General features: G+C 48.5%; 1 protein-coding gene across 1 annotated transcript in view; it reads left to right on the plus strand.

Annotated features, from left to right (window-relative positions):
- The first annotated feature begins 386 nt into the window (after positions 1–386).
- The window catches only part of GRIN1 (glutamate ionotropic receptor NMDA type subunit 1), a 56,200-nt gene continuing 41,978 nt past the window's right edge, over positions 387–14,608 (plus strand). Inside the window, exons 1-3 of the mRNA XM_035118241.2 lie at positions 387–444; positions 5,368–5,684; positions 13,187–13,321. Of these exons, the coding sequence (XP_034974132.2) occupies positions 387–444; positions 5,368–5,684; positions 13,187–13,321 (510 nt within the window). The remainder of the gene's footprint in view (positions 445–5,367; positions 5,685–13,186; positions 13,322–14,608) is intronic.

Here is a 14,608-nt window from a genome sequence, read left to right on the forward strand (position 1 = left end):
CGTTTATAATTAATGTTTATGAAAGAATAAGCTGTATTATGATTCACAGTGCAACGTTTTATTCTCTTTATTGCCAAAATCTAACTTAAGTGTCAAATACTGTACTTAATCATTAGATCCCAGCTCTTCAAAGTTTGTATTTTTGTGGGATTCACAGAAGTGGTGCCAGTTTATCCATTTCTCTTTGTTTACATCGTTTCCTCAACAGACGGGTCTGACTTGGAGAGCATATAAAACTGATACATGCTTATCTCTGGATACTGAACCTCCTCGCCCATCCATCTGTCTGTCCTTGAGAGTAGTCATTAACCAGCTTTCTATTTTGAAAAGGCTGAAGTAGTGAACAGGTTTAATAATCAACAGCACTGGCCCCAACATTAGGCAGAATGAGCCAGCTGCTTCAGGGGGTGGATGCTGTGGCTGGCAGGCAGCAACAGAGGAGAGGCAATGGAGAATGCAATTGTTTGCACCACACAGCCTGCCCTGCCCTGAGCCTAGCCTGTTCTCCTAAACCAGGGGTCAGCAACCTAAGGTCTGTGGGCCACAAGCGGCCCATGGGGGTCATTTAACCAGCCCACGAGCTGCTCCCAAACTGAGTCGCCCAGTCGGCAAGTCCCCACATGCTGTGCTAAACCATGGCACCAGAAATCACATCTGCGCATGCGCAGACGCAGGAAATGACACACACACACACACACACACACACACACACACACACACACACGATCCGGACCACAGCAGGATCTCCGCTGGAGTGAACCGGCCCAGGAGGGGTAAACCTTGCCGACCCCTGTCCTAAACCACGTTAAACAGGGAACCTTTGCCTGTGTTTGAATAAGATTCAGCTGCCAATCTGGTCAGCTTTTGCGCATAGAAGTATGTGTGGGTGTGCCACCTTGTCCTTCACTTCATGCAGCAAAATGGCTTATCACATTTTTTTAAAATAGTGCCTCAATCATACCACTTCTGAAGAAAAGTGCATGTTCAGGATCCCTTACCTGTGAACATGGGACAGGGAACCTGCATTCTTCCAACTATCCTCGGGCTCCCAACTCTCACCAGCCCAAGCCAGACGGCTCACAGGGCTGATGAGAGCTACAGTCCAGCAACATCTGGAGGGCCACGAATTTCCCATCCCAGCATCAAAGCACAGCACTTATACAAGTGTTCTGTTGCTGTTCCTACACACTTTGGCTGAGCTGCCAGAAGATGAGCCTGTTTGGATGTGGGAATCACACACACACAACCTGAACCTCTGCAGCAACCTAGTATAAAGAAAACTGGCTTGGAGAGGCTTGGGGAATGTATGCTCAATTGGAGATTAAGCTAAATAAAATGTTATTGCTTGTTTCGGGGGAGCGATATACTAGGACATCCAATTCTCAAGTAAGAGACCTATATAGCAACAGTGCTTTTTTTCTTAAAAAAAAAATGCTTAGGGGTACTCTCATTTTCCTAAAGGGACCCCTGACCATTAGGTCCAATCATGACAAACTCTGGGGTTGCGGCACTCATCTCGCATTATTGGCCGAGGGAGCTGGCATGCAGCTTCCAGGTCATGTGGCCAGCATAACAAAGCTGCTTCTGGCGAACTAGAGCAGCACACGGAAACGCCGTTTACCTTCCCGCTTGGAGCGGTACCTATTTATCTACTTGCACCTATTTATCTACTTGCACTTTGACGTGCTTTCGAACTGCTAGGTTGGCAGGAGCTGGGACCGAGCAATGGGAGCTCACCCCGTCACAGGGATTCGAATCGCCGACCTTCTGATCAGCAAGCCCTAGGCTCAGTGGTTTAACCCACAGCGCCACCTGCGTCCCATTTTCTTACTCATATTGAAATACTGCCCCTCAATGAGGCCAAACTTAGATTCCATTTTAGCTAATGGGGGCTTCTGCTGCTGCCGCTCAGCCGGAGCATGATTTCTGTTCTCATCCTGAAGCAAAGTTCTTAACCTGAGGTACTATTTCTGGGTTAGTGGAGTCTGTAACCTGAAGCATTTGTAACCCGAGGTACCACTGTACATAGATAGATAGATAGATAGATAGATAGATAGATAGATACATAAATTGATATAGATAGATTGATAGATGATAGATGATAGGTGTCTATAGATAGATTCATAGATTGATAGATCCATTAAAAATATACATACATACATACATACATACATACATACATACATACATGATAGATTAGATATAAACAGATAGATCCATAGATAGGTAGGTAGGTAGATGATAAATAGATAGATATAGATACGTCTATTGATAGATAAATAAAAATATATAGATACATACATACAAGGTAGGCAGGCAAATAGATCCATAGATAGATAGATAGATAGATAGATAGATAGATAGATAGATAGATGATACATACATACATACATACATACATGATAGATAGATATATTACATCTATAGATTCATAGATTGATAGATACATAAAAATATATAGATACAAACATACATACATACAAGATAGATAGATCCATACATAAATTGATTCTGATCGCCGAAGAATTGATGCTTTTGAATTATGGTGCTGGAGGAGACTCTTGAGAGTCCCATGGACTGCTAGAAGATCAAACCTATCCATTCTGAAGGAAATCAGCCCTGAGTGCTCCCTGGAAGGACAGATCGTGAAGCTGAGGCTCCAATACTTTGGCCACCTCATGAGAAGAGAAGACTCCCTGGAAAAGACCCTGATGTTGGGAAAGATGGAGGGCACTAGGAGAAGGGGACGACAGAGGACAAGATGGTTGGACAGTGTTCTTGAAGCCACCAACATGAGTCTGACCAAACTGCGGGAGGCAGTGGAAGACAGGAGTGCCTGGCGTGCTCTGGTCCATGGGGGGTCACGAAGAGTCGGACATGACTGAACGACTAAACAACAACAACAACAACATTCCCATTCTCATTCTCATTGTTATTCCCGTTCTTCTCATTCTCATTCCTATTAATCGGCAGCCTTTGCATTCCTGCAAACCACCATCTGTTTGTCACACACACACACACACCCCGGAAGTGCATCTGGGGAATGTGGGACACGGCCCCATTGCCATGGCGACAACGGTCTTTTTTTGGAAAAGAAACAAGTAAAACGTCAGCAGGCAGCAGGGATCAATGTGCAGCCGGGGGAAGGCAGAGCAGGAGAGAGAAATTGTTCTTGCAGTGGTTTGCAAACAGAAAATTGCAATGAAGGCCAGTTGCAATGGAAATTATCTACCGTATATATCTCGATAGAAGGGTAAATAGATCCATAGATAGATAGATAGCGCTCCAGTTGGAGAACAGCCTTGACCAAAGGTGTCATGAGCTTTGAAGACACTTGAACTCAGGACGCAAGGGAGAAACGTGCTAAGAGAAAGGCACAGCTGGCAAATCCACATCGGGATCAACTCCCGCCTGGAAACCAATGTCCCCACTGTGGAGGGACCTGCAGATCCAGAATTGGCCTCTACAGTCACTTACGGACTCATTGGTCAAACCGTGTTTATGGAAGACAATCTTATTCAGCTACGAGTGATCGCCAAAGAAGAAGAAGACAAGATAGATAGATAGATAGATAGCTCCATAGACAGATACATAAATTGATAACATAGATAGATAGATAGATGATAGATAGATAGATAGATAGATAGATAGATAGATAGATATAGATACTTTGATAGATTCATAAATTGATAGATACATAAAAATATACATACATACATACATACATACAGGATAGATAGATCCACAGACAGACAGATAGATAGAGATATGTCGATAGATTTATAGATTTATAGAAGGCGAAGCATTTAAAATATAGATACATACATCTATATATATAACGAAGCCCCGTTCATCCCTCCCTCCCTCTGCCCCCTGCATCCCTCCCTCCCTCCCCTCTCTGCCCCATCTCCTTCTTCCCAGGCCCTCTTCCCCCCCCCCCGGGGGGGCAGCCTCGACCCTCGCTCTCTCTGCCCCCCTGCATCCCCCTCCCTCCCTCTCTGCCCCATCTCTTTCTTCCCAGGCCCTCTTTTTTCCGGGGGGGGCAGCCTCGACCCCCCCTCCCTCTGCACTGCTGCACCCCCCCTCTCTGCCCCATCCCCTCCTTCCCAGGCCCTCTTCCCCCCCGGGGGGGGGCAGCCTCGACCCTCCCTCCCTCTGCCCCCCTGCCCTCTCCCTGCCCCAATTCTCCATCCTCTCCCCCCTCAGAGCATCTCCCCCCCAAAAGGGAGAACTGGGGCGGGAGGTGGAGAGAAGGATCCTTGCAGCTGGAGGAGAAGCGACCACGCCGGCTTCGCTGCTGGGGAGTTCGGGGAGGGGTTGTTTTTTGGGGGGGTCCCTTCCTAACCCTGCGGGGGGGAGTTGCGGGTCGGTGGGGGGTGGGGTAAAACATTGCCGGGGTGGAAATGTCTTGAGAAGGGAGGCTTGGCTTTCCTCCACCCCTGCTTTGTATTGGGGGGGGGATTTACGGGGTGGGGGTATTCTCTTGAGAAGGGAGGCTTGGCTTTGTATTTTGGGGGGTTACATCATAGGAAGATTTACGGGGTGGGGGCGAATCTCTTGAGCGGGGAGGTTTGGCGTTCCGCAGCCCCCCTGCTTTGTATATTGGGGGGCACATTCTATAAATATTTGGGGGGCACATCCTAGGAAGATTCGCGCGGGGGACACAGCGAATCTCTGGATTTCCTCTGCCCCCCAATTTCTTCAGCCCCCCCACCCCATCCGGCTTTGATCTCTCCCTCCCCCCCACCCCAAGCTCCGCCCCCCCCCCGCCCGACACGAAGCACTGCCGCATTGACTGGCCTCCTTCTCCCTTGCGCGGGTGCGCGCCTTTGCAGGGGGATTTCTGCACCGCGGACAGCGCCATTCCGCCATTCGCCCCCCCCCCAAAATCATTTTTTTGCGGCTGTTTGCAGGGGGGGCATTTTAGCACCAAAGAAAGCCGCGTTTTGCAAGGGAGATTCAGCACCTAGGACAGCGGCGTTGTGCAAAGGGGGCAATTCAGTCCCGGGGAAAGCTGCGGTTTTTTGCAAGGGGGGCAATCCAGCACCGGAGAAAACTGCGTTTTTGCAGGTGGGGCGCAATCTAGCACCCGGGAGAGCGGCGGCTTTTTGTAGGGTTGCAATCCAGCACCAAGGACAGCAGCTTTTGCGGGAGGGGCAATTCAGCGTCGGGGAAAGCTGCATTTTTGCAGGGGGGCAATCCAGCACCCGGGAGAGCTACGGTTTTTTCTTGCAGGGTTGCAATTCAGGACCACGGACAGCGGGGTGTTGCAAAGGGCTAATTCTAATCCAGGGAGAGCGGCAGGTCCCCCCCCCCCAGAGGGGGCAATTCAGCACCCGGGACAGCAGGCGCCTCTCCTTCTCCCAGACCCCGGGGCAATTCACCGCTGGCTGGGGGGTTGCCGGGCAGCGCCGGGCGATGGTGGGGTGAGCGCCATGCGCCTCCTTCTGCTGGCAGTGCTGGTGTGCTTCTCGGTGGCCCGCGCGGGCTGCGAGCCCAAGGTGATCAACATTGGGGCGGTGCTCAGCACCAAGCGGCACGAGCAGGTCTTCCGTGATGCCATCGGCCAGGCCAACAAGCGGCACGGCACCTGGAAGATCCAGCTCAATGCCACCTCCGTGACCCACAAGCCCAATGCCATCCAGATGGCGCTCTCCGTCTGCGAGGACCTCATCTCCAGCCAGGTAGGCAGGGGGGGGGGACCCGAAGGACCAAGCCAGGAATGGGATGGGCCTAGAAAGGGCCACCCAAGGACCCCTGGGTCCTGTGGACTGGGCTGTGGGCTTGGGGCACCAACATTATTATTATTATTAGTAGTAGTAGTATCCGCCTATCCGGCGGGGTTTCCCCAGCCACTCAGGGCAGCTTCCAACAAATATTTAAAACACATTAAAATGTCACACATTAAAAACTTCCCTGAACAGGGCTGCCTTCAGATGTCTTCAAAATGTCTGGTAGATGTTTTTCTCTTTGACATCTGGTGGGAGGGTGTTCCACAGGGTGGACGTCACTACCGAGAAGGCCCTCTGCCTGGTTCCCTGTAGCTTGGCTTCTCGCAGCGAGGGAACCACCAGAAGGGGCTCAGCGCTGGACCTGAGTGTCCAGGCAGAACGATGGGGTTGAGACGCTCCTTCAGGTATACTGGACTGAAGCCGTTTAGAGCTTTAAAGGTCAGCACCAACCCTTTGAATTGTGCTTGGAAACGTACTGGGAGCCAATGTAGGTACTGGGAGCCAATGTAGGACTGGTATTATGTGGTCTCGCCGGCCGCTCCCAGTCACCAGTCTAGCTGCCGCATTCTGGATTAGTTGTAGTTTCCGGGTCACCTTCAAAGGTAGCCCCACGTAGAGCGCATTGACTGGCAGGGGCTCTCTAGGGTTTCAGGTTGAAGATGCTGGGATTGAACCAGTCTAGCTGCCGCATTCTGGATTAGTTGTAGTTTCCAGGTCACCTTCAAAGGTAGCCCCACGTAGATTGCATTGCAGTAGTCCAAGCAGGAGATAACCAGAGCATGCACCACTCTGGTGAGACTGTCTGGGGGCAGGTAGGGTTTCAGCCTGCATACCAGATGAAGCTGGTAGACAGCTGCCCTGGATACAGAACTAACCTGTGCCTCCATGGACACCTGGGAGGAAGCACCACCCAAGGACCCCTGGTTCCTGTGGACCAGGTGGTGGGCTTGGGGCACCAACCTAGGGGCTGGTTGGCCCTAGAAAGATGGCGTGCAAATTTATGCCATGACAAAACGATGGTCCATCAAGGTTTTCAAAACCACATGTTCCGAGGATCTCTCTATGAAGTATGGCAGACATGTCCAACAGGTAGATCACAGGGTGTTTCTGGTAGATCCTGGTTTATCTCTGCCCTCTCCCCCCCCCCAGTGATCTCCTTAGAAGAAAGCAAAAAAAGCAAAACAACATCAACAACTTTGGCTTCCCACAGCTAGATTTTTTTTTTACGACAATGGGTAGATCACTGCCAGTTTTTTAAATACTGTGAGTAGTTCACAGTCCCTGAAGTATGGGATAGGTAAAAAAAACCTATTGGAAAGGAAAACCCCTTTTGTGGTTATCCCCATTACAAATACGATGGTAGGATTGCAAGTATCTTTGTAAGTTGAATAATAAAAGTCATCGTAAAGAAGATTTTTAGTAAGGGAATAGGATATTATATTTAAGCAGTGGTTTAAATATAATAAATATAGAATTCAGAAATAATTGTCAGGGTTGATGGAAGTCAGGCTTTGATAGCCAAAATGTGTATATAAGAATGGAATTTGAGATGGAATTTCATAATATGTTATGGACAAATGAATAAAAATTATTTAAAAGAAAGAAAGAAATTATGAGTGTGAAAAAAATTAATGTGAGTAAGAAGTGGGTAACATAGAAAGTGTTACTTCAAAAGGATTGCAGGAAATGGAAATTAAAACCGTATGAGGAAGGGAAAGAATATGTGAAGGATTGGCTACATGATGATCAAATTAATGAAATGTTTAAGGATAATTTTAAAAAGAAGGGATTTGGAGTTGTTCAATCTAAGTTTGAGGTTGAAATATTGAATAACAAATAAAAAATATTGTCCAAAATGTATTTTTTTTTTGCTGGAATGGCAATGGAAAGAAGGTGAAGTTGGTAATGATTCGTTGGGCCAAAATTTTGGGTTATAATATAACGCTAGAAGATTGAAGGTGATGTATAGGTGGTAAACTACACCGGTTAAAAATTAAATGTATTTTAATATTCTGTTGGAAGCCGCCCAGAGTGGCTGGGCAAAGCCAGCCAGATGGGCAGGGGTGTTGTTGTTGTTTAGTCGTTTAGTCGTGTCCAACTCTTTGTGACCCCATGGACCAGAGCACACCAGGCACTCCTGTCTTCCACTGCCTCCCGCAGTTTGGTCAGACTCATGTTCGTAGCTTCGAGAACACTATCCAACCATCTCGTCCTCTGTTGTCCCCTCCTCCTAGTGCCCTCAATCTTTCCCAACATCAGGGTCTTTTCCAGGGAGTCTTCTCTTCTCATGAGGTGGCCAAAGTATTGGAGCCTCAGCTTCAGGATCTGTCCTTCCAGTGAGCACTCAGGGCTGATTTCCTTCAGAATGGATAGGTTTGATATTCTTGCAGTCCATGGGACTCTCAAGAGTCTCCTCCAGCACCATAATTCAAAAGCATCAATTCTTCAGCAATCAGCAGGGTATAAATAATAATAATTCCTCCTAAGGAATCCTGGGTCCTCTGGGCCAGACCGTGGGCTTGGGACCCCCTTCCAGTCCTAAAGAATCAGCCTAGGGTCTCCTCGACCTGAAGGACCAAGCTCTTGGCATAGGGCTCCAGTTCAGGGACCCCATGACTTTTAGAAGCCAACCTAGGGGTCCTTCAGCCCTAAGAGACTAGCCAAGCCTTGACCCTACTCAGGAAGGTCCAGTGACCCTATGGGTCAGGCTCTTGGCTTGGCGGGGCCAGCCTAGGGCCCCCTTGGCCCTAGAGACCAAGCTCGGGATCCTACAGCCCTAAGGATGGACCTAGAGACTTCTTGACCCTACTAAGGACCATCCAAAGACCCCTTGACCCTCTTGGCTTGGGGGACCAGGCCCCCTATGGACCCCTTGGCCCTACTAAGGACCGCTCAGTGACCCTATGGGTCAGGGTCTTGGCTTTAGAAGCCAACCTAGGGGGCCTTCAGCCCTAAGAGACTAGCTGAGCCTTGGCCCTACTAAGGACAGCCCAGTGACCCTATGGGTCAGGCTCTTGGCTTGGGGGCCCCAGTCAAGGGACCCTTGGCCCTAGAGACCACCCTACAGACCCCTTGGCCCTACTAAGGACTGCCCAGGGACCAGCCAAAGACCCCTTGACTCTATGGACCAGCCTCTCGGCCCCCTTGGCCCTAGAGATGAAGCTCGGGACCCCCTTCCCATTTTAAAGAATCAGCCTAGGGTCTCCTCGACCTGAAGGACCAAGCTCTTGGCTTGGGGCAGCAGCCCAGGGACCCCTTGGCTTTTAGAACCCAAGCTAGGGGACCTTCAGCCCTAAGAGACTAGCCGAGCCTTGGCCCAACTCAGGAAGGCCCAGTGACCCTATGGGTTAGGCTCTTGGCTTGGGGGCCCCAGGGACCCTTGGCCCTAGAGACCACGCTCGGGACCCTACAGCCCTAAGGACCAACCTAGAGACTACTTGACCCTACTAAGGACCGGCCAAAGACCCCTTGACCCTATGGACCAGCCTCTCGGCTTGGGGGCCCCAGCCAAGGGACCCTTGGCCCTAGAGACCACCCTACAGACCCCTTGGCCCTACTAAGGACCGCCCAGGGACCAGCCAAAGACCCGTTGACTCTATGGACCAGCCTCTCGGTCCCCTTGGCCCTAGAGATGAAGCTCGGGACCCCCTTCCCATTTTAAAGAATCAGCCTAGGGTATCCTCGACCTGAAGGACCAAGCTCTTGGCTTGGGGTAGCAGCCCAGGGACCCCTTGGCTTTTAGAACCCAAGCTAGGGGACCTTCAGCCCTAAGAGACTAGCCGAGCCTTGGCCCAACTCAGGAAGGCCCAGTGACCCTATGGGTCAGGCTCTTGGCTTGGGGACCCCAAGGACCCTTGGCCCTAGAGACCAAGCTCGGGACCCTACAGCCCTAAGGACCAACCTAGAGACTACTTGACCCTACTAAGGACCGGCCAAAGACCCCTTGACCCTATGGACCAGCCTCTCGGCTTGGGGGGCCAGGCCCCCTATGTACCGCCTTGTCCCCTAGGGGACTTTTTAGCCCACCCGCCTCTCCCGGGTGGGGTGGGGGTCCAACTGGAATAAAATATTGGGGGGAGGAATGTGCAGGGGTCAAGCAAAGCTTAATTTCACCTCATTTGGAACTCCCCCACCAGGATGGGAGACTCAATGGCACAAAAAAATATCCCAGGATTATTTGGGGGGGGTTAGGCTTTTATTGGCGGGGGGTTTCTCATAACCTCAGATTTTCATTGGTTCTTATTGGTTTTATTGTTTTTAAAAATTGTTTTTGATTGCTTTTGTTGGGTTTTGGAATTGGTTTTGAATTGGTTTTATCTGGGTTATTTTTTGCTTTTTTAAATTGGTTTGATTGGGGTTTTAAAAATGGGTTTCCGATTGGTTTTAAAAATTGGTTTCTTATTATAGGTTTTTTTAAAAACCAATTTAAAACCGCCGCTCGCCCCCTTTGGGGAAACCGGGAGCGCTGAATCCGGATCGAATCCAGATCGAATCCGGACTGCAGCAAAGCGGGCACGTGCAGGGGACGTGCAAAGGGGCGGCTCTCTTTTTTGCGGGGGGGGGGGGAGATTCTCTCTCTCTCTCTCTCTCTCTCTCTCTCTCTCTCTCTCTCTCTCTCTCTCTCTCGTAAAGCCAGGGTGTTTTTTTAGGGGGACCCCTTATGGGCGTAGCAAATGTGGGGGGCAGGTGCCCCATTCTAGATCCATCAAAAAGTTCTCTCTCTCTTTCTCTTTCGTCCTTTCTTTCTCCTACTCTCCCCCCTCTCTTTCTCTCTCCCCTCACCCACCCACCCCTCCCTCTCTCTTTCTCTCTTTCTTTCTTTCTCCTTCTCTCCCCCTCTCTCTTTTTCTCTCCCTCCCTCTCTCTTTCTCTCCCTTTTTTCTCTTCCTCCCTCGCTCCCCCTCTTTCTCTCTTTATTTTACCTCCATCTCTCCCTCCCTCTCTCCCGCCCCCTCTCTCTTTCACTCTTTCTTTCTCTCTCCCCCTCTCTTTCTCTTTAGTTTTTTCTTCTCTCCCTCCCTCCCTCTCTCCCTCCCTCCCTCTCTTTCTTTTTCTCTCTCTTTCCCTCTTTATTTCTCTCCCCCTGTCCCCCTCCCTCTTTCTCTCCCCTTTTTTCTCTTCCTCCGTTGCCCCCTCTCTTTCTCTATTTTTTTCTCCCTCCCTCCCTCTTTCTTTTTCTTTCTCTCCCTCTCTCCCCCCTCCCTCTTACACACCCACATATTGGGACCTTAAAAATACCAAACACATCCCATTTCCCAAGGAACAAAGCGGGTACCCAAGGCATCAAATGGCGCTATTTACGTCCTAATAATAATAATAATAATAATAATAATAATTTATTTGTTATTTGTACCATGCCCATCCGGCTGGGTTTCCCCAGCCACTCTGGGCGGCTTCCAACAAAGATTAAAATACATTAAAATGCCACACATTAAAAGGTTCCCTAAACATTCACGTCTCATTTTTGACCCTCCCCCTCTGTCCTTTTCCCTTTTCCCTTCTGTGATGGAACTCATATCTGGGGACTTCCCTGGCTTTTTGGGGGGCCCACAGAGGACCAGTCTGGATAGTTGGCCTTCGGTGAAGATTTGACATTTTCTTCCCCAAACCGTTTTTGATTTGAGTTTCTCTTGAAATGAGACTGCCTTTTAACATTGTATTTCATCTTGTTTTTAAGCTGTATTTAAATCAATTGTTTTATATCTGGTGTTAGCCGCCCTGAGCCCGGTCTTGGCTGGGGAGGGCAGGGTATAAATATTATTATTATTATTATTATTTTAAGTTTTTAAAGAGAAACTTTATTTAGATTCTTTAAAAACATGCAAAGAAAAAAATCAACTAATCAAAGAATATACGAATATCATAAAATCCAAGACAAAAAGATAATCAAGTAATACATAAACAAAGAAAGAAACAAATAAATAAATAAATTTGAGATTAAACATTAAAATTGACTTCCAGTTGTTTATACATTGCTTCCTTTAGTGATTGTTCATATCCTGCTAGATCCTGCTAAATACATTATCTGATGGAAAATACCAAACCAAGAAATTTTAACTAAATCTATCTTTCTCCCTGTGCATATCTCAGTATAAGCAAATCACCAATTCTGTTTTATACCATCTTTATTCAAATAATCTTCAACATATTTCCACTCAGCCTTAGATTTTTGTTTAGCTACATTCCTAATGGAATATTATTATTATTATTATTATTATTATTATTATTATTATTATTATTACTTTGAAGCCATCAAAATTGCAAACCTGACCTACCTTTGAAGGCGTCCCCCAAACTGAGCAGAAAAGGCCATTTGTAGGAGAAGCCAGCAAGGCAGTAGGATGTTTCCATGGCAACCGCATCTCAGTTGCTTTGATTGGGCAGATCCTCTCTCCATCGATTGCTCTTCGCCTCCGTCTCGCCAGACCATTTCATCATAAATAGTCCCCAGAGGGGAAATCACATTTAGGCCTTAAATGTGCGGTTAAGGAAATTGGATTATCTTGCATGCTGGCTCGGCAGACTGTTCTCTCTCCACCCGTCAAAGGCTGGGCATTCGAGGACGCCCATATTTTCATGGGAGAAATGTTGGAGGGGAAGGAAGAAGGTCTGTAATTTCTTTTTTGGGGTGACAGGAGGCGGGCAGGTGTGGAGGACTCCCTAGTCCTGAATGGGGTAACTGTGCCCCTGAAGGACCAGGTGCGCAGCCTGGGAGTCATTTTGGACACACAGCTGTCCATGGAGGCACAGGTCAACTCTGTGTCCAGGGCAGCTGTCTATCAGCTCCATCTGGTACGCAGGCTGAGACCCTACCTGCTCCCAGACTGTCTCGCCAGAGTGGTGCATGCTCTGGTTATCTCCTGCTTGGACTACTGCAATGCGCTCTACGTGGGGCTACCTTTGAAGGTGACCTGGAAACTACAACTAATCCAGAATGCGGCAGCTAGACTGGTGACTGGGAGCGGCCGCCGAGACCACATAATGCCGGTCCTGAAAGGCCTACATTGGCTCCCAGTACGTTTCCGAGCACAATTCAAAGGGTTGGTGCTGACCTTTAAAGCTCTAATCGGCCTCGGCCCAGTATACCTGAAGGAGTGACTCCACCCCCATCGTTCTGCCTGGACACTCAGGTCCAGCGCTGAGGCCCTTCTGGTGGTTCCCTTGCTGCGAGAAGCCAAGCTACAGGGAACTAGGGAGAGGGCCTTCTCGGTAGTGGCGCCCACCCTGTGGAACAGCCTCCCACCAGATGTCAAAGAGAAAAACATCTACCAGACTTTTAAAAGACATCTGAAGGCAGTCCTGTAAAGGGAAGTTTTTAATGTGTGACATTTTAATGTATTTTAAATCTTTGTTGGAAACTGCCCCAAGTGGCTGGGGAAACAAATAATAAATTATTATGATTATGATTATGTATATAGGTCCATAATTTCACTGGGAAAACCTCTATCCCATAGGTCTACGCCATCCTGGTGAGTCACCCACCGGCTCCCAATGACCACCTCACCCCGACGCCCGTGTCGTACACAGCCGGTTTCTACCGGATCCCGGTCATCGGCTTGACCACGCGGATGTCCATCTATTCGGACAAGGTAAGCCCACAGTCAGGACCTGCAGTTCTCCTTGACCTCTGGTGAGAGAAGGCCTCAAGCTCCTCCTCTGCCCGGTTCCACGCCGCTTTGCTTCTCGCATGGAGGGATCCACCAGAAAATCTTCAGAGATAGACCCCAAGGGAGTCCAGAATTCCTGGTCCATTAGAGGCCATATCAGACTGCCCCCTGCCCCTCAGAAACAGTCATTCTCAGATGTTGACATCCATCCATCCGTCCGTCTTCCAAGCTCCTTCAGGCCCACATCACCTTCAATGGTTGAAAGGACGCTTGCTATCTTTCCCATACTGGTGAGCACCTAGCCCAAACCTTCTGGTGGAAAACTAGAGCTTGGTTGTTGTTTTTGTTGTTGAGTCGTTTAGTCATGTCCGACTCTTTGTGACCCCATGGACCAGAGCACGCCAGGCACTCCTGTCTTCCACTGCTTCCCGCAGTTTGGTCAGACTCATGTTCGTAGCTTCGAGAACACTGTCCAACCATCTCGTCCTCTGTCGTCCCCTTCTCATTGTGCCCTCAATCTTTCCCAACATCAGGGTCTTTTCCAGGGAGTCTTCTCTTCTCATGAGGTGGCCAAAGTATTGGAGCCTCAGCTTCACGACCTGTCCTTCCAGTGAGTCCTCAGGGCTGATTTCCTTCAGAATGGATAGGTTTGATCTTCTTGCAGTCTATGGGACTCTCAAGAGTCTCCTCCAACATTATAATTCAAAATTATAATTCTTCGGCGATCAGCCTTCTTGATGGTCCAGTTCTCACTTCCATACATCACTACTGGGAAAACCATAGCTTGAAATAAACGGATCTCGGTCAGCAAGGTAATGTCTCTGCTTTTTAAGATGCTGTCCATGGATCACTGTCTTGTCATGGCGAAGGGGCTTGAATAACTCAGAGAAGCTATGAGCTATGCCATGGAGGGCCACCCAAGATGGACAGGTCATAGTGGAGAGTTTTGACTAAACGTGATCCACCTGGATCAGGAACTGGCAAGCTACTCCAGTATCCCTGCCAAGAAAACTCCATGGACAAAGACAACAGGCAGAAAGACTAAGCCACTATAAATCAAAAGTAATGTGGATTTGTTTTAATTAAAATGTATTTTACCTCGTTGAGTTTATAATGTATATATTTTATTTATAATGTCTGTTCTGAAATTGTCGGGTCTGTTATGCCTAATAAAGGTTATTGAATTATGGAAATATGTTTCCCTCTATGATGGTAAGAGGAAGGTATTTAGCTCTTCCAAAATCTGAACGTTTCTGTAAATGTAGTAAG

Source organism: Zootoca vivipara, chromosome 6, assembly GCF_963506605.1.
Source record: "Zootoca vivipara chromosome 6, rZooViv1.1, whole genome shotgun sequence".
Taxonomy (NCBI): Eukaryota; Metazoa; Chordata; class Lepidosauria; order Squamata; family Lacertidae; genus Zootoca; species Zootoca vivipara.